The sequence below is a fragment of the Caloenas nicobarica genome, chromosome 6, assembly GCF_036013445.1.
Source record: "Caloenas nicobarica isolate bCalNic1 chromosome 6, bCalNic1.hap1, whole genome shotgun sequence".
Taxonomy (NCBI): Eukaryota; Metazoa; Chordata; class Aves; order Columbiformes; family Columbidae; genus Caloenas; species Caloenas nicobarica.
Genome location: NC_088250.1, coordinates 34,401,561 through 34,426,281, shown reverse-complemented (window position 1 = coordinate 34,426,281; position 24,721 = coordinate 34,401,561). Strand labels below are relative to the sequence as shown.

Here is a 24,721-nt window from a genome sequence, read left to right as displayed (position 1 = left end):
CGCGACTGCACGCCAGCCCGGCGGCGGCGGCTCCGGGAGGATGCGGCTCTTTCTCCTCGCTGCAACTTTCTGGGGATTGTGCCTGGCTCCAGGTAAGGGGCTCCGCGCCGCCCCCACCCCCGGAGGCGCCTGCGGCGATCCCGGTCTGCCCGGCGCTGCCCGCAGCGGCCGCGGGGAGGCTTCGTCCCCTAGCAGTCCCTCGACGGAGCTGGCGCCGGGCACGCAGCGGGAATCGTGCGGGGCAGCGGAGCCCGTCGTCCTGCCCGCGGCCCGGAGAGAGCTCCCCTTTGCCGGCGGGGGCGCAGCCCGGCCCGGTGTCCCCAGCGCTGGCCGGCCGCGGGGCGAGGCGAGCTCCGCAGACAGCAGCCGGTCCCAGACTCCGAGGTTGCCGCCTGCTGACCGCCAGCACCGCGCACACCTGCCCTGGGCGGCGGGTTGGCGGTCACCCCTGCGGGGAGCGGGCTCGGTCCGGCCGCCGCGGCGCTCCCTGCGGAGGGGCGACACGGGCTGGGGGTTCGCGCTGCGGGACGAGGCGCTGCTCCCCGACGGGGTTCCGGGAGCCGCCGCGCTGTGGCGAGGGGCCGGGCGGAGGGCTGGGAGGAGCGGCTCCCGGAGAGCCGTGCGGAGAGAGCTGCGTTTGCATGATAAAAGAGGGAGGTAAAAGATGCTCTGCAGCTATAATTATGCATGGCATAATAGTAATTAAATCACGTGTAATTAATTAGCAGCTAAGTAAACCCGTCGGCACAAATAAGAGCCGAAGCATATCTATTAGCCGGGCTGCTCTCCCGAAGCGCGGATAGTTTTTAGCCCGCTGTGCTGAGGGCAGCCCAGGGCCGGCGGTGCGGGGCCGGTGTCCCGCGTCCCGCCGCCTGCTGGCGGCAGCGTCCCCAGCGCCGGAGCGGCGGAAGAGCCGCCTGTCCGCCCGAAATCCCCACGGAAAGGAGCCCCATTCCGTACCGGGTGCTGAGCACATAAGGTATAGCCTCAGCGAGGTGGGCAGCCCTGTTATTTTATGTTATTTTTGTCAAAGTCGTACTTTTGCTGAGCTGTTGAGTAGTTTAGAACAGCAAAATGAGACAAGGGAAAGATGAGGAAGGTTTATGGCATGTGTTGATTTTTTTCCTAATATTACTGTTATTCTGAGCAAAATTCTATCCGTTCCAGGTTTGGGTTTGCAAATACAGTGCTACCAGTGTGAGGAGTTCCAGCTAAATAATGATTGCTCTGCTCCAGAGTTCATCGTGAATTGTACAGTGAATGTTCAAGACATGTGTCAGAAAGAAGTAATGGAAAAAAGTTTTGGTAAGAATTTAATAATTATACTTCTGTTTATTTGTGCTGGATAGTGTTTGTTGCTTTTGGGTCCATGCATTTATTGTCTTCAGCTACAGATGAATCTGGCATTCCTACCTAAGGGGACCAGATTCAATTTCTTATATTTCTAAGTGACTTTGCAACTCAATAAAGGTAATAATTTGCCTTTTAAAGTGGTGTAAAAACTGAAGGATGCAAGCCAAATGTTGATAAAGCTGCTAATACACAGTCTTATGGGTCTCAGATTTAGTTTTTCTGCACTGGGAAATTAATAACAACAAGTTAGTTTAATCACATTACAGTTAATTACATGGGCTTTTTCCCCAAGAGATGGAAGAGCATTAAATTAGTAATTCCCTCCTTTCTTTTATTTACTTTAGCAATTCATATACTCTGAAAGTTCATCTTAAGGGAAGTGTAGTCATCTTTGCTTTCATCCATAAAAGAAAACATCAAGCAAAAGGGAGAGAGGGATATAAAGGAAGAACATTTGGGGGAATTTGGGGTGCAGGGGAGGAAACAAATGGATATATTTATCATATTCATTTTTTAAGTCTAAGGGGGTTTTTCCTATACTGTAATTAATATTCAGTTAGCATATTTGGAGATGAATGTGTTCAAGAGGAAACTATCTGTGATTTTGCGTCTCCCCTTTATTGTCTTTTGAGCTGTGCTAGAAATTACTTTTTCCATTCAGCGTCATAGAAGACTTTTGAGTTGTACAGAGAACTGTTGCAGTTTTTGGACCACCACATTGCTCTGTAGCCATCTGTGTGAGTAGAAGACTACAGTTCTATTAGGGACTTCAGGAGTGGGTAGGGCAGCAAGGAAATGTGTTTGTGGGAGTCCGAGTCCATGTAGAGTCCTGCTCTGCTGCCACCAGCTGTTAGGACACTGGGCATCAAAAAGGGCAAGCCAGGAATAGCTCATTGTATGACCTCTGTACCAAGCAGTGGGCCTAAGGAGCAGAGGGCAGATCGGTACTTCGGAACCCTCATTTAAGGGGAAGCTGCTCTCTGGGATTGCGTATCTTGCACATGGGGTCAGTGCTTTAGAGCATGGAGTTTACTGATGTAAACGATTGCTGTTAATATAAATTAAGCTGTAGTCTGTCCTTTCTCAGTGAGTCCTTCAGTAAGAGCATAATGCCTCTCTACCTAGCAAACGTATGCAGCCATCTGTCTGGAACAGTGACATTCGTTCTTTGCATTAGGAAACTGTTCAATAGTATTTTCAAAGTGCCTATCAATCAGCAAATTCCATTTGTGCTGGTACATTGAGATCACCACATTAGGAATCATAGAAAAATAATAACAATTGTTGTTACATATCAAGAGTAGTAGCTGAACTGCTGGGACTTTGTTTTATCCTGGGTAACACCATCCACAGTGGCTATATTTCTGTAAGATGTTGAGAAGCTCCCCCGTGTAAACAGCTATACTTTTAAAGGAAGAGGAGTCTCTTTGAAGCCATGTATTCTTGGAGGATTTTATCTCAAGTTTACTTGAGAAGGGTGGCAGGGATAGGAGATACAGTTTGCAAGGTACTTTTAAAGTCCAGGTACATCTATTTCAATGTTTGAAGGCTTTGCTGTTTGCACACCACAGCTTCTTTAGTATTTTTAATAGGTTCGAATGGATGGTGTGGCAGTTTGAAAGGCTATCAACATGGTATGTAGACCTAGACAAAAAAGTCAGTTCTCATTTAATTCTTAACAGTTGTTTGGTGTTGCTCGTTTGTTGTTTGGGGTTTTTTTGTTTTTAAATATCTTCCCTAGTTCCTTCGTGTTTTCATCTCAGTGCAACCTCACTCTCTATCAGCCTTCCAGAAACATATCTGTAATCTTTGCTTCAGGTGAAGGTTAGAAAAGTGTTGTCAGTCAAGTAAACCCCTCACAGATTGAAGTGCAACTCTTCTGGATAAGCGGGCTTGCACATGTGCACACGTACACCTGCAGGTAGGTTAGGGGACAGCCACTTGTGTGCTGCGCATGTGGCCGGGGACAGTCAGTTCTGCACCTCTTCTCAGGCTGGCAGGCTGCAGTACGGCCAGTGTGACTGTGACACATTGAAAATGCAAATCGGAACTGTTTGGATAGATTTTAGTCATACATTGATGCATAACTTGTCCTTACCCCTATGAAGAAACTGATTTGCAATATAGTAAATAAGGAGCTCTTAAACTTCTGGGTGGGTTTTTTTCTGTGCAATTTTATATTGTCTCTGAGCAGATCCTTGGATTTTCCCTTTAGGAGGTAACTAACATGCTGTGCATAGCAGGTACCACTGTTCTATTTTATTTAATTTCCTTCTATAAATGCAGTTCTTATTCATTTTAAGCTTAGAGATTGTAAATTTCAGCTAGTGAATAAATTTAAATTTTTAACCTAACTATCTCAAATTGGCTGAAATTTACATTGCAAGTTTAGTTTCTCTGTTATCCTCAGTCAATTCTAGAGAGGATTGGTTGTAAGAACAGATGATGCAGTTCATCATCCTTTATTGTTTTTTTTCCTAATTGATATTTAAATGTGTGTAATATAAATGCCTTATTCTCCCAAGTTTTATTTAATAATTCATTCTACTTCTACCAGTATATTTCATAACTTGATTATTTTGGTTGTTGCTTATCATTGGAAGCTGAAGTGTTTCAAATATTGATTTTTAATTTATAATTGACTTGAGTTTGAATTTTTAACCCAGAATATGAAAGATGTGAATTTGCATTTATTTGACAGCACAATCTCATAATTAGAGTTTTTCCTCTTGACTAGATACAGCCAAAGGAGTGTAATTTAATTTTTATAGACTAACTCATTTTTCTCCTTAATAAAATATAGCTGTGTCAGTGAGCTAAATGTTACAAGTTCTTCTAAACCTTATTTTAAAGTTAAATGCAATATTTTGAGATAAAGTTCATGATCTGAATCAGTAACCTGTTGGTGTAGTCACCCTTCCTTTGCAGTATCCATTAATCTGTGTGTGTATTTTGCCATCAGGGGGGTTGCTGACTTACATTCTGTGGTGTGCCTCCAATATTGTGCCCAGCTTGTAGCCAATGGCTTTTTCCCTTACATGTTTGTTAGTGTTCATTGAGTTGTGCAATGACAGCTCTGTGGTGCAGCTTCATTTCTGTATTAAACTTTATACAACCAATGCAGTGGAGAATTACAACTCTGTGCAGTTTTTATTTATGGTGTAAATAGTTCCTTATGCCTGATCGTAGTCAGAAACCTCTCCTCTTCAGTTGCTATAAAAGTAGGGTTAGTGCTTCAAATGTTACAGTGTTCTCACAGAAGATTATCTCAGTTTCTGGAGAACCAATCTTAGGAAGTACTTTTCTGCTTCAGATGAGAAATAATAGCAGTGTAGGCATGTTCCTAACCCAGAGCTTAAAAAGTGGCTGTTATTGTCACAGCCTTTGGTGTGAGTAGCTAAGGATGTAGGTATTGGTCACTAATATTTTACGTTAGATCAGCAGGCATGTTATCACAGCTGTTTGTAGTACCAGGTACAAAATTGCTCCATTTCACAATTTAAAAACGGATTGAGAATTGAGCCATACATAAGCATGTATCTGATTAAGTGATTGTGTGGACCTAGTGTAATTCTGCCTCCCCTGCAAATGTGCACTTCGCTATGGCAGTTTATGTTTCAGTTGCACTTTGGGGATCTGTCAGTGCACAGAATTGGAGACTCTGTCAAGTAAATGACAAAATATTTTTCTCACTTTAGGTGGAGTTGTATTTAAAAATTTTGGTAGAACCAGTTTTATGCGGTTATGTTAATGTTCTCTTCCATTGAGAGATACAGAAGTATAGGATAGTTATTTTGCCTGCAATGCAAAATCTTAAAAATTATTTTTTTAATTTAATATTTTTTTTTTAAAAAGTACTTTCTTCCTTTAGAGGGAAGAACGGTGAGCATGGGAAGTGGTGCTGAACACTACACCAAGTAATTTTTGTCTCACAGAAATTAATGCAAAGGATATGTTTCTAGTGCATTCTTCAACTGGATAAGCAGGTGTTTGAAAACTGTGTAAATTAAATGTTTGACAAAGTCCTTGCGTATAATAATTCCACTTGCAGATGCTTTGCGGAAATACCCATGGCAGATTCCCCTCTCCCACTTGCCTCTCTCCTTCCCATGCTCCTGCATTTTTAGAATATATGTAGGAACAAAGAAATCCCATGGTATATATCATATGAAACATCTCGATGATATGTAGATGAGTATATAATGTATATATGCTTTTATACATACATCATAGAAAACATACTGATAATGAAGGTTACCTTTTACTGAAGGCAAGAGCTATCTGAGCATTAAGCCTGATCTAAAACCTACTTAAGGCAAAATGAAAACTGGCAGTGTGCATAGATAGAAAGGAATAAAGCATGAGACAATCAGCCCAGAAAGCAGCCAGTCTGAAGTTCTCAGAACTCAGAAGTAGACCTGCCTATGTGTATGTTTTGAAGAATCTACTTTGTGCTCTAATGTAGTTGTGAATGTACTTTTAGAAACTTATTTTGCAAAGAAAAAAATTATCCACAGTAGCAAGACTGAGATTTTAAAATGTTCATCTATATAAAACTAAGATTGTTTATGAATTTTCTTTAGCAAGTGAATTAGGAAACAACCTCATTATTTCTATTAATCTGCAATAAGAAACTTCTCTTTGTTTGGTTTACAAAGGTCCTTTTAATGTATTTACATAGTACATAATCCGGCAGTGTAATTAAAGCCATTGCTGTAATTGTGTGCTTAAAAGTAGTGCATGGGAACATCATGAACAAGATCATAGTCTCACTACTGGACTATCCTTTTATTTATTTATGTATGTAACTCTTCTCAGTGTATTGCTGCCATGATTAAGTTGCTTTCATATGTGGCTGTTAAGGATTACAGAAGCACGTACTTTTTTCTGTTTTCATGTGTAGCATCCATTAGTACTAATACTAATTGCATACTTGTGTCAAGGGAGAATTTTACTCTGGTGTATATTTATTGACAAAATGATTAAAACAGCAAACAAAGTTTAATGTCTTCAGAATCACTGTAGGCATTAAAGTTTTATAGGTAATAGCTGCATCCCCAATATCCATTTAGAAACAGTAAGAAACATCCACTGAGCTGGCAGCAGATTTTTTTTATTATTTTTATTTTTTTTCTTCTATACTGTCTCTTTTGGTCGAAGCATATGAACATAACTCAAAAGAACTTTTGATTTTTATTTTTTTAATAAAAGTAAAGGATAATATAATCTTCACTGGAAAAAATAAAAACTCGGTATGTGACAGTTATGTACAACATTGTATCTCATGCTACTAGGTGCCCAATGAAATTAAGGCATAGTAACCAATATTGGAAACATGCAGTTCATTTTTGATGCTGAATAAGACTTACAATATATGCTGTTAATTTGTACTGTATGCTGAAGACTTGGAGCTATGGACATATCACCATCCCAAAACAGTTTTTCAGGTGCCAAAGCTGTTTCCTTACTAGTCAATTCCTTCTGACCTTTGGGTTGCTCAGAAAACTTCCAACCGTATATGGGGTGAACTGGACTAAGTGCACCAGCTAAGGAGGAATTACAGACAGTATGTAGTAGATTTGAGTTCTGACTGCCTTTAAATATTGAAAAGCAACAGCAGAGTTAACAGTTCAAGTAGTTTATGACTTGAAAGTCATAACAAAGATCCAAGTGCAGTAGTGATGAAGGGCTATATTATTTTAAGGAAGTTGTGAGTTCTGGTCCAGTGAATTTCATTTTTCACAGGACATGGACAATAGCTTTTTATGTTAGTTTATTTCTCAGACTTGTATGAAAGGTATACAAATGAATTTTGTGAGGATACAGTGCCCACAGCCTGGGGTCTCTCAGACCTCCTTTAAGAGTTTCCTATTGCATTTCACACACAGATGAGTCTGCGTTTCCAAAACTTTTTGTTGCCTGACCCTATAACTTGTCTTAGTTCCCAGTGACCTTATCAAAATATTGACAAGCTTTCTTTAATTAATCCAAACTGGTTTCATTTCCATTTTTCCTTTGTAGTCTGGATATTTTTTTGAAAACTTGATATTACCTATTTTGCCAAATTACCAATGAGTTTTTGAATGTGGAAAAAGTAATATAAACACTGGGCAAGTCTGTACTCTGAAGTTGAACAGGTGGTAAAACTGTAAGCATGAAAATAGCTAAAGATATAAAAGCTGAATGGATTTCAAAGGTACTGGCATGTGAGTGTAAACATGTGAGCCCTTCCATTGAAATTGCTAAGGACATTAATTAGTAGGATGTAACAAGACTACTCAAGTGTAAAATTATTTATGGGACTTATTAGAAGAGTATAGCATTTTAACATTTGTAAAGGCATAAGGACTGTGGCTTCCCAGTTCTTTTCAGCAGATAAGGATTGTCAAGAAAAATGCTCATACGGAATTCTGAAAATTAACTCTTAGTTCACCTTTCTTGTTAGAAGATCAAGTGTATTTAGGTCTTGATATCCAAGGTCATTTAAATCTTGATACTTTTGTATCAGGAAAGCACAGATCATGGAAGGCTGTGACCCAGCTTTGTTTGAAAGATTGTATATTTTAGTGCTTGACTGTGAGTCCACATTAGAGAGCAGAGAAATGAATAAGGACAGTAGAAAACAAAAGAATGAGATATGCAGGTTAAAGCTGAGCTTTGGCTTCTGGTTTGTAGCCTCCTGGCTTTAAAAAAAAAAAAATTGATAACACCATTAGCAGCTGTACTTAACTTTCTCAGCCTATGCATTTTTAAGCAGTTTAATGCCTTGCTTCTGCTTTGTGATGCTGCAAGCAGTGACAAAGACTACTTTGTGCTGTTATTTACATTATTAACAATGCAGTTTTGAGTCATATTTCCAGTACCAGAATTAGAAGGCATGACTTACAAAGAGATACCATGGTAATCCAAACCCTTGTCCTCTGTTGGTCAACAGTTGTCCTTTTTTTTTTTTTTTTTTTTTTTTTGTAAGAGGATTGAATTTCTGCAAGATGTCATGTCAGCTAAGGTCAGAAGGAGAGTGAGGAGGCCGGTCTTTGTCAAAAGCCTCCTGTTAGTTTCTGAAAAAAAGTGCAACTTTTTAAAAGTCCCCAGTATATGGAGGAGTTGTAAGTTTCCATAGAAAATTATGATGAAGAGATGCTAATTCAAGCAGCTGGGGTTTGTCGAGGGATGCTTTGTTTTAGTTTTGGGGGGAGGTTATAGAATTTTATACTCTCTAAGAGCCTAATGGCATGAGTATGGTTTTATCTTGTCTACTGAATGCATGAAAGGGAGAGGGGATCAAAGCGAAATAGCTACAGTCATAAAACATAGGATTAAAAATTGGGAGGTCTGTAACATAGCTTTGCAGTAAATTTCAAGTCACTTCATCCCAGTGCCTCAATTTTTTCATCTGGAAAACACTGATCATGGTTGCTTACAGTATTTAATTAGCTGTTTATAAGGCAATTAGTGAATTTCATGATAAAATTTCTGTCAAGGTGCAAATTATTTAAACCATTTGTGAGCTCCAGAGAGAAAGCTGAGAAGATGAGGATAGGAATAATGTAAAATCATGAAACATAGAGGATGTGATTGGATATGCTTATACTTTACACTGGCTTAAACTGTTTTTTTAACAGTGCATTTACAATCATAGATGAAGGGATTTGTGTTGGGGAAGCTTAATTCATATTTTAAACGAATGAAAACATGATCTGACTAAACCCATGACTTTGGGGAAGCACAATGTCAGAAGAATGATTGCTTTTCAATATTCAGTCACCTTCTAAGATAAAATATTTATATTCACTTTCTCTATAAAATACAGAGCAAATCAAAACAGGACCTTTTGCAGTCTGTCACTGTATGATGTATGTGAACACATACTAGCTAAGGAATAGACAGTTATCATAGTAAAACTACTGAAGGCATAAATAGATGGGCATAAAACCTAATATGAAAACTAAAAACTATAATTTAGAAACCTATTTGTGTGTAGTCTGAATCCAGTTTTGAACATTACTGATATAGTAAAATCCAGAAATAGTCACGTGTGTTTTATGTACCTCAGAAAGGGATATTGAATGTCTACATGTTGTTCTTGCTAGTATAAGTTCTCATTTTAGATTTCAGTAGACATCACAAAAAGATCTTCTATAATTCATACTGGGTGTTGAATGTCACTCAAGTGGAGTGGAGGCAAGTGACAGTTTAGTGCAAGAAATAAAGGATGAAATATATAATCAAAATCACAAAGCAAGCATGGATAGGCAGACATCAAGTCTAAACACAATAGGGAGGAAAAGTTGCAGATTCACCAAGACCAGAAAATTGAAAGTTTCAATGAAATATGATAATAGTAACTATCCAGGATACTGAAATGAAGGGAAAGTATCAGTTCATATACATGGTCCTTGGGCTTGTCTTCATGATCATTAACAGAACACCCAAAAGAAATGACATACAGCTCATGAAAGCATGCTCACACCTGAGCTGGGGCAACTCTTGGGGGCTTCACGTGGATTGTATGTGCCGCAATATGAATTGTCCGTTGTTGGCCAGTTTTCTGCTGTTTGCTTGGAGGAGATGGGCAAGATTAAGCTCCAAATCTAAAAGAGTTGAGTGGAGAAATTCTGCCGAAGTTGTAATGGCACACTTCAACACTTGTCTTGATCAGCTTGCTAACTTTGAGTTACTTAGATATAAAACTTTTGTACGTGCCTGAAGCTATGGCTCTGTGTATGCCTCCAACTCCTGGTCCAGTCTTGAAAAGGCTTGTCATTGCTAAAGGATGCTGTGTTCCAGGGTAAAGCAGAGGGCTGCAATTTCCTGCTGAGGTGAGCCATGCAGAAAGCAGTTTCAGAGTAGTTGGGTCACAGAGTGGGAAGGTGACTGTCTTTTTTTGGAAATTAGGTCACTGATCTTGGAGGTGGTATCCCAGTTGCCTATTTTGGCTTCAGAGATTGTATTTTGCTGAAGGACAGTCTTGAGAGGACACGTGCAAACTGAATTTACACACTGCTAGAAATATGGTTGGCTCCTAAGTTGGAGAGTCACGCTTACACTTGCTCTTTTTTTTTTTTTTTTTTTTTTTTTTTGTCTGTACCTGTTGTAACAGAAGAATCGGAGATGCCTAATAAGGTCCTTTTCAAGCAGTAAGAGAAAAGTTCGGATATTCTGGTGGTTCCTGCATACACACAGTGTAAGAAGTAGGTGTGATGTCACCTTTTTTGGTTGTCCTAGTAACAAGTTAAGCTGTTATTCAAGAGAACATGTACTGGGCTCTGCAGACAGGGTAGATGGAAGAACTCTTACTTTCAGATTTGAATAAATTGTAGCTTGAATTGTTTGTTGCTATCAAGACTGAAGTGGCCAAAACTGAGTGCCAGGGTGTGGGGCACAGGACAAGACTGCAGCTGAGCAGAGGGGTTGTGCCTGGCAGTTGGCAGTGGGGTATGTGTATAGAATGGATCTAGGTGAGAAAAAATAGTATTACAAGCAGGAAATCTAGAAAAGCCTTGAGATTTACACCTTGATCACTTCATTGCATAGAATAAAACAGAACTCTTGCAGAAACAGTAGTTGGGGCCTTGACACTATCTAAATGTGTGATCACATGTGGGGCAGAGAGAGGTGTAATCATGGGCAAGTTGCTCAGTCTAGGAGTAAATTTGCAATGCCTGATTTAAGCCCAGTTTAGTGTTGTTTTGGTGGTTGTTTTTTTGTTGTCGTGGGTTTGGGTTTTTTTTGGTGATTTTTGGGTTTTGGTTGGTTTTTGTGGGTTTTTTAGTAGTTGTAGTAGGAGTATGTGGAAGGAGAGGGTGTGGAATATTACTGCATTATCATGCAGATACTTGTGTACTCCCGTCTCTTCTTAAAAGTACTTGAACTGTATCCTCAGTCAACTCCACAAACCTCGAAGCCAAAATGAAGGAAAAAAATCAGTTGGTCAGTAGTAGGTATTTCACAGTAAAACATCATTATAGTTTCTGTGCCTATTCATAACTCACATTGCTGTCAGGGGGCTGCTGAACTCATGAAAAAGGATGAGTTATTTGGTACTCATCCATCAGAGACTGGGCAGTAAATATGCTAGTTGTTTATTGGTAAATATACTAATTGAGTACTAGTGTAAACTGTTGAGGGTAGGTAGCTGGGGATGACCCATCCCAGTAAAAGCAGAGTGTAAAATACGTAGTCTTCTTCCCTAGTCAGCAACTTGGAACAATCTGAGGTAGAAGAAAACCTCCCAGAAAGGTTTGCAATTATATTTCTAGATGATGACTTAATGAATGTATCAAGCTGATTGCTCAAGCAAGAATATCCGGTAATTAGCAGTTATGTCTGTGGGTATGAGTCTTATGAGGCAGATAACCACTTTGAAGAAGTCTGCAGTTCAGCCTGCTGGTGGCAAATGATTCAGGAAGATCTCAAATAGTTTCAGAACTGGCTCAACAGTACAATAAACCACTGCAAGAGAGAAGTCTGAGGAAAGGCATACTTGAGCTATAAAAGCAGCTACTCTCCAGACAGAACCTGGAAAGGACAATGCTGTCCGAACTGAGCTCACTGGGTGAGCTGCACTAACTGGGGTACATGATATGATATGATATCCTGTTTGCTGGAGCAAGGCGAGCTCTGGCCCTGTCATCAATCTGTGGAAGTCAGTTGTACGAAGTTATTTACTACCACAATTAAACCAGAATCTGAATAAGATAGGAAGAAGGTTTTAAGACTATTTTTCATCCCTTTCTTTAATTCATACTATTTAAAGTATCATTACTTTTTCACACTTGTGGTTAAAAAAAAAATAGAATGAAGTCACAGCTGAAGTGTTTTAAAAATGTCATTCTTGTAGTGCTAGCGTTCTCTCTTTTTTCTATCAATCTTCCATGCCTGTTTTCATTTTATCTTGCTATAAGGATACAGCAGAATTAGAGAAAAAGTGCAGCCTGTCTATGCTGATCAAGTTTAGTTCATACACGATGTTTTGGAAAAAGCACAATTAGTGTATGATAACAACTGATCAGGGAGCTCAAAAGAAGCTATCAGGACTTAAAGAAAAAAGACTTGGATGTGAAAGTTATGTCTTTAGCCAAGTAGCTGTTGAAAACCTGATAAAAGTGCTGACTTTTAATTATGTAAAGAATCTTGTTACAATTCAGATTACTGGGAATGGGAATAAACAATCATTTGGGAGTGGAATTTCCTATTGTAAAACCTATTTACTGAAAAGCAACAGGAGAAGCATTACAGTGGGATTTTACTCTAGATTATTCTACTTAGGCATGAACATTGTCCATCTGTGCATGAAACTTTGAGTTGTAAAAGTTCAATCTGTGTAGGAGTACTGTATTTTGACTTCAAAAGGAGGTCAGGATTATTCTGTGGAATATTTCCTGGAGAAGAGCACTGTTTTAAACACATGGAGTTAAGCAGGACTTCGAGGTTGTTGGTTTTTTGTTTTTTGGTTTTTTTTTTTTTGCAGGAGCTTTCCTGAAGTTGCCTGGTGAAAATGTGCCTCAGATGGCATTTTTGTTCACAATACTGACCAATTCTAGTTTCCTAGTCCACAGGAAACATGCAGAGTATAGGATATTTCAGAGACCTAAACTAATAAATCACTTAACTAGTTCAAATTGCAAACAGAGCTTTGCAGGAATTTTGTGAAAAGGAGATGGCAGGAAGAGTGTGATCCATAAAACAATGGGAATAGGAAATCTGCCAATGTCAAAAGATTTTTAGAAGTTTGGCCTTTGAGGAGGAAGTAGAGATTTGCTGCTGTTCATACAGAAGGCTGAGAATGGCTGAGTTCAGTGGGTGGCCGTAGCTGCAGGGAAGGAATCTGTGATGAGGAGATACAGGATTAGAGATGGAAGAACCATCGCTGTGCCTAGTTCTGTTGAATAGAGGGTTCCTTTCTCCAGGGGAAGGAAGAAAGTTAATCGTAGCCATAGGAAGGGTCACATCTGCCCCTGCTCTTGGAAGACTGCAAGAGGAACATGGACGTGGAATATATCAGCTGACATTTCAGTATTGTAAGTTGTTCAGTGGCAGCACAGTTGAGGCTCCTTGACAGCAGTGGTTTGTCAACGGAACCAGAGCTCTCTTCTTTTTGCAAGCTATAGTAATAAAGACTGTGCCTCTTGATCTGTGTGCCTTTGCTGTTACTTCTGGAATAGCCTGTAGCTCTTCTTCCTTCGTGAGAAAAGGCTCTACCTGCTGTTTTGATTGATTGAAGCTCGCTGGAGACAGAGGAAGATTTAGTACTGACTTGAGGGCTTCTCTTCATAAGTTTAACTAGACAGATAGCCTTAAAACATGTTCCAGAGTTTAGATTTGCAGAGGGAGAAGACAAAACAGGGAAATCCCTTTATTTTGGGGATGGCAGCAATGTTGTGACAGTATAAAAGAATTGCTTTAATTAAATTTTTCTGAAGACAGGAAATCCTTCTTTCTGAGCATAACCCAAACCCAGTGTTTTGCTGCCATACACAGCATTTGTTAGCACAGTGGCAGTCACTACTGCAGAGGTGTTAACTGGACTGTGTAGGTGCTGTGGGGCTTATTTCCAAAGTCTCCACGGACTGAACAACTATCTGCAGGTACTGTAAGTTCAGTACCTGCAGGTCATGCTCCTGCTTCACTTCCTCCAAAAAAAGTCTCGATCACTGTGTATTTAAAAACATTCTGGGACTGTGCTACAGGATGCAGAGGCATCATTCTCCAAGGAAATCCTGCTCCCATGCCCTTCAGAAGAAAAAAGCTTTTGAGAATCCCATATTCAAAAAGATTAGTGATTTTATTATCCTTAGAAATAGTTACATTTTTCGTAACCGCAAGGCACTACGAGCAAACCTCCATTATCTATTTATGTGTTATGTCTCTGTTTTTCCAACACACAATTTCTACTGTATCACTTGCAGGAAAATTTTAGAGTAATGAGGGGTAGAACTGCCACAACTATTTTCTACTGTGACAGGGGAAAATGCAACTATGTATTTTAAAGCCCTTATAAACCATTTAAAAGTAACAGCTATGTGCATCCAAATATTTTTTTTTCAGGTAAAAACCATTTGAGAAATTATAAATTTGATTATTAATTAAAATTAGATTAAATTAAATAACATTTTAAAATGGAAGACGTTCAACTTGGAAAAGCCATTTCTGTACAAATGGAAATTGTTGTTGAGGGTATTAAGCTTCAAAGACAACAAGAACTGAGATTACCTGGAAAAGCACTCTTAGTTTTTCTTTAAAAAAAAAAAAAAAAAAAAAGAGGAGGGGGGAGATGAAAGTTTTGCTGACAGTCATTTTCCTTTTACTCGTGGTTACTTGTCTCTGTGTGGCAAATGAAGAAGAACAGGAAAACATGCTCAAAAGACAAATTAATAGCATAGAAAACTGTAATTATGTGGACACCTTAAACAACTCAGACATGTTCAGCAACAGAAACAAAACTCATTTTTAAACTAACTGCATTTCAGTTATAGCTTTTCAAGCAGCTAATTCCAAAAGATGAAGAACTCTGGTTATAAAATGCATCATTTGATATACATTATGTAAATCAAGTTTGTAATATTTTTGGTTCCAACCAGAATCACATAAAAGAAAAATCCAAACCAGAGTGACTGTGCTTCTCCTGCAGTGCAGAGCTGCTAGCCATGTCACAGTTGAGGTGTCTGCCTTAATCACCAGCACTGCTTTGAAAATGTAAACTCCTTTTTCAAGTTTTCAAGCGTGAATCATGTTGTAAAGCAAAACCATGTTCATATCAAACTAAGTAACCTTTGCTCTGTGTCACAGGAATCATGTATCGCAAATCCTGCGCATCTTCGGCAGCGTGTCTGATAGCCTCTGCTGGGTACCAGTCCTTTTGCTCTCCCGGGAAGGTGAACTCCGTTTGCATCAGCTGCTGCAACACTCCTCTCTGCAATGGACCCCGACCAAAGAAGAGGGGGAATTCTGGTGTGGTGCTGAGGGCACATGTGGCAACCACCGTTCTGCTCCTTAAAGTGGCTCTTTTGGTTTTGTATTGCTAAACTTCAAGCAGGTTTTTTGCCCTGGCACAGTTTGTCCTGTCTCCTCCTTTCTTCAAAGACACCACAATTATTTTCTGTTTGTTTCCAAATCCCTGTCAACAGCAAGGGAAGTTCAGTGCTTGTGGGGAGAGAGGGGCTGATATTTTTGGCAGCTAATAAATTCAGTTAGCAGATTGAGTTTCCAGCCTGCACTTAAAAATCCCAGCAGCAGGATACAGAACTCCTGCCTTTGTGCATAATTGGAAACAAGTTCATCTGTGTTGTTCCTTTTAAGATGCAGTCAATTCCTCAGTCATTTTAATTTCCATGTTTTTAAGTTCATTGCTAATCATTAACTTTGCCTTATGAAGTCATACTTGGTGTTCACAAAGGCCGTTCTGTGCGTCTGTGCTGGGCTCTGCACTAGTCTCTAGTGGCACTACTTCCAAGCTGGGCTCTGGTGGTTTCTGTGGACTGCAATCAGACTTGGTCTCCTGAAAAGTACTCAAGAAAACTTTGTTATTGCCTCTTGTAGAAGAACGGCGCCTAGAGGAAAGGAACAGCAGTGGGCGTAGAGACCGGCTGCTCCTTGCGCTGGAGCTCAGGTTGGCTCTGAGAAACTTCTCCTTGTTGGCATGCTCTATCGTCAGGCGGCAGCGGAGGACCTGCAGAAACACGCTGCGGAACTGCTGAGAAGAGATATTGTACAGGAGGGGGTTCAGCACCGAGCTAAGGTAGAAGAAGCTGTCGGCGATGGGAAGAAGAGTGATGTACGCTCTGAAGTAGGGGACAGTCCAGTCCTGCTTTGGTTTAGCAGCAGCCATGATCCTTCTAACCTGGTTTGGCATCCAGCATATTGCCAGAGTTGCAACAATCAGTCCTGCGAAAAGAAAGAGGAAGAAACAAGTGTGCATACATGGGGAAAAAAAAACATCAAATACTTAGTATCAGTTCTGCACTTACTTGTTAGGAAATAGTACCGATTTTTCAATGTTTTGCTCAACAGCTTTTTCTGCCAGTAGCATTTTTTTTTGTTGTTTTTAATAACTGCTGCAAAGTCACTGCAGCACATGCTCTGACAAAAAACTGCATAGTGCTTGGATAGTGTTTCTTTGTACCTGTTGTCATTTATTAGTTTTCAAAGTGTTCTTTCATTGATATCTGTATCTTTGGAAAGAATGCATTTTTGTTTTGGTTTGTGTTCTTGCACTTATGTCTTTCCCTCTACTTTGAAAAACAAACAAAATAAATAGAACCTATAGCCATATTGGATCAGGCAATACCCAGAAGAGATCAGATTCTTGTTTGTACTTTAAAAAATAATGTATGCATAATAATATATTTAGTGTTATTTTTGGTAAATTTCCTCTTACAGAAGATATTTTTAAGTAAAATATGTATGATCTTTTTATGGTAATTAAGATATGTTGGGCTTTCTTAAAAATCAAATTCCAGTGGAATTAAATAATGAATGTAAATGAGAAAAACCCAAGCCTAGTCATGAAAGTGTAAGCAGTTTCAGATGATAAATTATGTTTAAAAATGTGGTATCCGACCATTTTGTATTTATATGTAAATATAAATACATGTTGCTGCATCACTAATGGCATTAAAAAGGGGGGGGGTGACCTAAGTGTTGGACGTCTGAAAATTCTGCCTCTGGACCAGCGTTCTCAAGGGTTGCAGCAGTGAAGAAACATATAGGTGAATGTGAGTGGGCTGTTCTGGGCAGGAGGAAGAGCAGGGGAAAGGAGCTTCCACCACTTCTGCTGCAACATAAGCACTGGAAATCTTGACATCTTGCATGAAATACCAGGTACACAAAATAATTCCTCTCGGTGCTCCCCCCACCAAGCATTACTTGTGAAGCACAACACAGCCACCAGTTTACTGTTTCCACTTTTTTTCTCTTTGCAGGAAACGTGCCTTATGTAAACAGGTAGAGGGAGCAGAAGTTGCAGGTTGGTTTCCCTGCTGCAGAGGCATTAAACAGTAGGACAGTATCCCAGAAGTGCACAGTTTTCACTTCAGTAGGCTTTGGTTATATTTAATCTCCAGTGTCTAGCCTCCTTTCTCAACAGAAGCACAGAAACATTTTAATTCTTACCTGTCTAGACTAAGTCAGCTTGCTCCCATTGAACAGATCACTGTAGGAATGCAGTTCTGAAATAGTGCGCACTAGTTTTTCAAGCCAGGAAAATGATACTTCACTAGTGGGAAGACATGAATGTAATTGGCAGGGGGAGAGGGTGGGAGAGAGGGCAGAAAAGAAAGATTTTTCATAACTTTGAAACTGCCAGGGCTTAAACAGGGTGTGTCCAAATGCTTTCAACCGCCACCCCCAAGCAAGGAAAAATATGTCTTTTTAATTATTATTCTTAATGAAAGCTATAATTAAACTAATTTATGATCTCACTGAGATACCAAATAAAAGCTGTCTTTTTATCATTTGCTTCTGTAATCTCTTAATGTCAAAATAATTTTGGTGGAGTGAGGAGTTAGTCTATCTTCAACTTAAGGCACTAGATTAAGAGCCCTGGAAGGCTGTTCTCAGCAGGGAAGCGATAAATGCCATTACCTCTGCCGTTTTCTGTTCTTCAACCACCATAACTCTCCTCAGCCACAGTGTCTTTTTTCTCATTCCCATTTCTACACAACCCCATGCCTCTCTGCTTGGCTGCCCTACTCTTCCCCTGCTCATTTTTCAGTACCTGTGGCATCAGCTGATCTGAATTTTGTTTTAGTCCTGCAAATTTTCTAGCTTTCAGTGCTTTTTTCTCTGCTGTCAGTATCCCAAATACAGGGACCGCAGTCCCGGCCGGGACCAACAGAAAATAAGGTGCCGTGAGCAGGTGACTTGTGGCAGGCCTCAGAAAAAAGACAGTGAAGGGCCGTGACTGCTCCGTTGTGGCTTTTTCTCCTGTGTAACTTGAACACAAAGCCCACAAACCCAGGTCGGCAGAATTCTTGTCAAATATTACCAGATGATCTCTTTCAAGGAAAAAGAAAATAAGCCCTAGAGTGTAATTTTTTTGTTCTTTGTTGGAAACAAGATTCATCATGCTGATTAACAGTTTCCTAAATTACAAATGCTGCTGTGAAAAACTGTGAGCAAACAATGCATGCATTCAGTTTTAAAGCGCAAATGCAGTGCTTAGAGATTTGTGATTTTTTTTTTTGCTTGTAGCTGAATTTTTTGCCATTGACCTTTCTTTTTTAGTTCAAACTGCCAAATGCATAAGATTCCCTCTTATATTCTTCAGACACTTTTGTTCTGGGGAATTGAATATTTCCTTGTGTGTATGGCGAGTGAAAAATGAGCTGCTTGTGCCCTTGCACAGCACGGGTGAGATTGGTCTTCTGGGGGAGGAGATATCTGTAAAACTTTGTTGTTTTCCAGGGAAGCATAATTGTTAGTTTTTACACTTGGAAAAAAAAAATGCTTGTTGATTCAAAGGAGATGCACCATGGAAATAAACATGCTGAGAAATTCACAGTATTTTTTCCAACTGTTCACGCTTGGAGGTATGAAGTGAACTGAAGTGCATCAGAAGAAAAGCGTTATGTTCAGCCCTTAGCATATTAAATATTTTGACTGAATCAATCGGAACTTGTACACAGGCTGTAAAAGTTTGTGTTGTACTGTAATGTGCAGAAGGTGCTTAGAGAACATTATATCAGCTTGAATGTAGACCATACTGCATCTTACACCAGTACGGATGCTTTTTCCCCTAGAGCTTGCTGCCTGCTAGGAATTAAACTCCTTCGCATTTCGTCTCATATCCAAATTTCCCTTCCACTCCTTCTCATTACAGTGAAAACAATTAGTAGCTCCATTTTTTTTCCCCATTTTCCTGATGACTGCACCAAAGTGACACACTAGATGAGAGCAGAGATTTATCTTCCATGCAATAATGACGTTTATAAACTAAGTAATGCTGTGGTCCAGTGACCTCCATCGCTGGTGCCTGAAGTTTCCAGCACACGTTTGAATCACTCAGTTTAATCATCAAAAGTGCATTAGTCTGTGCCAAGAGAAGCCAGGAGCTTTTGTGTTATCTGGTTGATTAAGCGAATATATCTCAACCTTAAACTGATCTTATCATGCATTTAACATTGATGTCGATATTTCAAGGTAACAATAACAACAACAACAAGATGTAAAGATCCTTGACTAAAACCATTTTTCTAAAGCTAACCATAAACCAGCCACAAAATAGTTTACCCAAAACAGGAATTACCACATTCAACTACTATTTTAATCTGGGGATGGGGAGGGGAGAAAAAACAACAACAAAATCAGCCACACCCCAAACCTTTTTAACAACAGAGCATACAAATGTAACAGTGATTTAAATTTTGGAATTGTTATTGTACCTTCCCAAAAGTGGATCTTACAGTATTAATTCTTAATATGTGACAAAGGATCATTTATGTAGTAAAAAAAACCTAACGTCTAAGTGCCAATAATATAAAAAATGCATTGGTGACACAGAACTGGAGTTCGGCAGTCATCTGTCCCTTAGCAATACTTTTCTATTACTTAGAACATTCCTCTGGGCCATAGGGGACTAAACTAAATTCATTATGAACTTTATTGTGAAGGATTTTAGATACGTGCAACTGTCTGGTAGAGAAGGTTCACTTCTCCACCCTTTCAGATTTTGCTTGTTCTTCTATTGAGTAGTTTTTTGTCTTTTTTTCTGCACCTGAGCACTTAAATCCATCTCCTTTTATAGTCCAATATCTCCCCTCCACCCTGGCCTCTGCCATACATCCCAGAAAACTTGGAACTATCTACAAAAATTATAACTGTCACTGGGAAATGCCAACAACACGCTTTATTTGGCTGCCATGGCCCACGAACCAAGGCTGTTGCGGTGACCCCATGTACGAGCTCCGGTGCCACCGAACCCTGACCACCCCGGTGCAGTGAGATCTGCCCGACTGCTGCGACTCATAGTGAGCCAAAGCAGTGTTCAACCTCAAACTTTGCTTTTCTGTGATTTAATTAATGGCACAAAGGCAGGGTCTCAACATCTGCTTGTAAACTGACATTTAAATGGCAATTGTCGGAGGAGTATAAACATATGGTTACTGAGTTATGAGTTAAAAGTCAAGTGCAGGTGGCGATGTGGTTGGTTCAGAGGGAGATTTTTTTTTTTTTAGTGCTCATTTCACATATTTGGCTCGTCTATATTGAAGTGTATAACGTGACTTTAATGCCCTATGCCTTAGTCAAAAAGCCTTCCAACCATGGGTCCCGAAAGAAGAAAATACTGAGAGCATCCCTCATTATTAAGTTTACTGTCATAAAGCAATACGAATCACGAGGAACACGCTCGGTCCCTATTTGATTCTGCTACAAACAGCTTTGGAAACACAAGCAAACGCACCTTCTCGCTGACCAGGTTCTCCATGGTCATATAATAGTATCAGTCACTACTAACTCGTGAGAAGGAAAAAAGCAAAGACTCCAGTACTAATTACAAATGTGACTTTCAGGAGGCAATGTTTTTAGCACATATTTATGTTACATTTATTATTTTAACCAGGACGCAAAAATCTTGCTTTTCATTAGAAACAAGGCTACAAGTTATTCTTTTTTTTTGCCTTTCTAGCTTTTAAGAAAAAAGGCAAGCCACAAAACACAGCCGTCAGTCACTGAGATGACCTTCCCAACCGCGGCTCGACGCAGTGCTGTCTCCCAGCATCTGCGCTGTGCCTCCGCTGCTGCACGTACAAGTCAGCTGCCATATGCTTACTGTCTACTGACAATTGTCATTTAAATATCAGTTTACAAACAGCTGTTTCTTTCATTGCTGGGAGTCTGACTTGTAAGTGCAGCAAAGAAACCAACCAGAATGACACCGCGTGGCTGTTGGCACAGCTCAGCCACGCCAGCAGCAGCAGGAGCAACACAGACTGCGCTTCTCCAGCCTCAAGGGTTCCTACCAGAGCTGTTCCTGGCAAGTAACAGTTCAGAGAAGTTTCTCTAGTTTACCAGCAACCGGGTAGAATTTCAGATCCAAACTTTCAGCTTTTTAACAGCTTCTGGTGAATAGCTGGTGTTCAGCCACCCCCCAGGTCACCATGTCACTCAAACCCCCCTCTGTCTCTGAGCAACAGCACCCAGCTGTTGATGAGCAGAAGGGTGTGCAGGTGGGGCAGAGAGGAACACGCCTCTTACTGCTGCTCCCAGCCTCGTTATCGCCTCCCGCTTCAGCTCCTGTTGTTTAAGGTCAGGAGGTTTAAAAGCAAGATCCAGAGGGAACAGCGACCTTTCCTCTGTGGAATTTGCAATGTTTCTGTCTGTCATAGCCGGTATCTCCACAGAAATGGGTCCCTATAGTATAAATCATGAACTAAAAGGCCTTTATAGCAACCAAACGAGTCTTACGATATTCAGGTGCAGACTTGCATCCTTTTTGTGCAGCCTGCCCTCATTGTTGGCTAGGAAACCTCTGTCTTCTTGTTCTCTAAGATCAAGTATTAGGATTAAAAGGCAGTGGGATAGATCAGAAGGATAATCCTTCAGACACAGTGAAGTGACCACAAACACTTGCTTCTTAGAACAAATGCAGGAGGCTCAAATAGGCCACTGCGTTCTCTACAGTGTTAAGAGAGCCCGTAACTAAAGTTCCAGCTGGCATTCAGGCGCAGAGGGCCACCTGTAACACAGGCCTCAGGTCAGCTTACCTCAGGGTTCCTAACAGATCTGCAGCTGTCCCCCTGTTCAACATTACAGCATCGTTTCACAGGCAGCGATTCACAACTGGAGCTTGGAACCAAAGTCTTTGTCAGCTCATGTCCTGCCTTCTGCACTGCCCTCCCCTTTCTGCGTGCAGTGAAGGAGCTCGCTCTTAGTTACAGAGTTACTACGGGAAGCGCCACCCAGCAACCAGCCTACAAGACAGAGGTGGTGGGTTTGCTGCCCCTTCCACTAGCAGCAGTTAACTTCACATTTCCCCAAAATCAATCACTCAATCCTGTATTCAGTGCATTGAGTGTCACAACTGTCAACAAGGGTTTGGTTTGAATGGGGGCTGCAGTGTGCTCCATGTGCAGGGTAAAGCACCTGATGTTTTAAAACAGGAAAAGACTCCTAATATAAACCTCCCTTTTCCCTCTCACCCACACACAAGTTTCTTCTGTTGAAGGACAAACATTATAATAATAATAAGTACATATTGATGTATGTTGAGGTGAATATAAAAATGTATTAACCTGAGAGATAAATATTGATACCTCTTTGTCTGTGTCAATATTTAGTTCAAGGGACAACAAATTTTGATAGTCCCTGCAAAAATTCAATACGTGCATTGCTACATACATTTTGTATAAGCTCAAATTATTCAGCAACTCTGTTCCTTTTATCCTCAACTTTCAGAATCACAGATTAACCTTTCAAAAATGCCTCTCTGGAAGGGAAGGGGACAATAAACAAACTATCCCTACTCAGGCAGTAACTATAGGCAGAAGAGATAGCCAGTGTGTATCTCCCGGTGATTTCCCCATCAGAGTTTTTCTAACCGCCAGGGAGATCTGCAGGCTCTCGTGGGGATCTGACACGGGATCAGGGCTCACCGTGCGGCCTCCTCACACAACAGGAGTTTCCTCATCGCTGCACATCAGCGACTTGCTGCCTCTGCTGCGGAGCCACCTCGCATCTACACTGCATAGACAGGGCTTCCAGGGGCAAAGCACAACTGAGATCAGATCCGGCCCCTGCTCCTGCCGGGGCTGCTGCTGCAGGGAGAACAGGGACAAAGGAGGCAGCGAGACAACATTTTTGTCACCAGCACAAGCAGGCAAATCTCCAGCCACACAGAGAGGTGCTGGCAAACACACCACAGGCCTTCTCAGAATGGGTTTAAACTGCACAGAAGCCAGTAACAAACCAGTTATCTTTATAAATAGTGCTGGAGGGATTAAGCATATGGCCTGAGACAAACAGTTGAAAACCAGCTCCATGTAAATCTGACCCTGCTAACAGCTCCCAGAAAAAAAAAAAAAAAAAACCACAGCAATTTCCATCACCTTCGAAGGGACTGGGGTCCATCCAGTGTTCATGATGCTCCTCCCGGCCTCACGGGTGCTGTACAATGAGATCATGTCTCATTAGCGAGCACGGCTGGGTGAGAGGACAGTGCTGTCCCACAAAGTGGTGCAATGGATGAAAGGCACTGAGAGGAACCCAGTTGCCTCTTGGTGCAATAAATCAACTAAACCTGCACGCTTTAATTAATAGGTTGCTGTTGTCTTTCTTCCAATCAAAGACACCATTAACAGTCTCGCCAAATCACAAATGCTAAAGCAATGCATGCATTCTTCCCTTAAACAGTCATTCTTTCCTCAAAACGGCAAAGTGTCCAAGTATGAGGCAGTGACAACACGGGGAATTTTTTTCCTTAAAAGTTTCCATAGATAACCGGAATTGTCCGGCAGATTGAGAATTTCACACAAGTATTTGCCACCTTTGGCATCTGAAAACGACCCGCAGCTGCTTTTGATACTTAATTTCACAAGTGACCACCTGCCAACGTAAATCATCACTAAGACCCAGATGTTACCAGAATCTGAAGTGCACGTCCTCTCGCTCGGACTGGACTACGCTCTCCCCGCCTCAGACACCCTTAAGGGTGCTACGAGGTCACCGAGCCCAAACTGGCTCATCAGATGTTTTGGCCCAGTGTTGTGTCATTGGGTCAAATCAACAACACAACAAAACAACAGCGTGCCCACAACTCCTCTTCGCGGCTGAAATCCCTGCATTACCCAACGAGTTGCTCCGTTCAGGTCCTCCCTGCTCTCCTGCACACATTTATTCCCCTTGAGTGGCAGCACAGAGCTGCTCCTGGCTGGATCCAGCACAGCAATATCCTGTCACCTACACAGTGGCAAAGGGTGAGGCAAATATTGTGTTTCCAGCAACCTGATCTCTAACAGAATCTAATGCCGAAGGCACCTGCCCAGAAGAATACCTGTGCTCTCTTGCAGAGTGCTGGTGCTCCAGCCTCTGTTGTACCTCAGTCCTCTACAACTGATAAACAGCATATTGGATTGAGAAACACAAACAATCCCATTCAACAAGGAGACAATTATGAGAGACATGGGGCTGAACCGAAGTTTCAAGTCTGTGTATCGTTGATCCACCCAGCTGGGACTTATAGGGCACTATGGTAGAATCTTTTCTGACTCTGCAGCATTAAAACATTAACAGCTGGTGGGAATCCTGTCACACAGCTCTCCACAAGCACTGCCAAACAGAGCCCTGCAGAAGAATAAGCAGGTTTTGCTTTGCACTCTCACTTCACAGCCGTCAGCCTTAGGTAAAGTGATACTGGGTGCACCAGAAGTTGTCA

At 40.9% G+C, this 24,721-nt stretch overlaps 2 protein-coding genes across 2 annotated transcripts in view; one reads left to right on the top strand and one right to left on the bottom strand.

Moving 5' to 3' along the window:
- The first annotated feature begins 14 nt into the window (after positions 1 to 14).
- Positions 15 to 15,414, top strand: LYPD1 (LY6/PLAUR domain containing 1). The gene is made up of 3 exons (XM_065637522.1): positions 15 to 92; positions 1,168 to 1,305; positions 15,142 to 15,414. Exons 1-3 carry the CDS (start codon positions 41 to 43, stop codon positions 15,375 to 15,377), a joined length of 426 nt encoding a protein of 141 aa, XP_065493594.1. The 5' UTR covers positions 15 to 40; the 3' UTR covers positions 15,378 to 15,414.
- Positions 14,487 to 24,721, bottom strand: part of GPR39 (G protein-coupled receptor 39) — an 82,474-nt gene continuing 72,239 nt past the window's right edge. Inside the window, exon 2 of the mRNA XM_065637521.1 lies at positions 14,487 to 16,236. Within this exon, the coding sequence (XP_065493593.1) occupies positions 15,728 to 16,236 (509 nt within the window). The 3' untranslated portion in view covers positions 14,487 to 15,727. The remainder of the gene's footprint in view (positions 16,237 to 24,721) is intronic.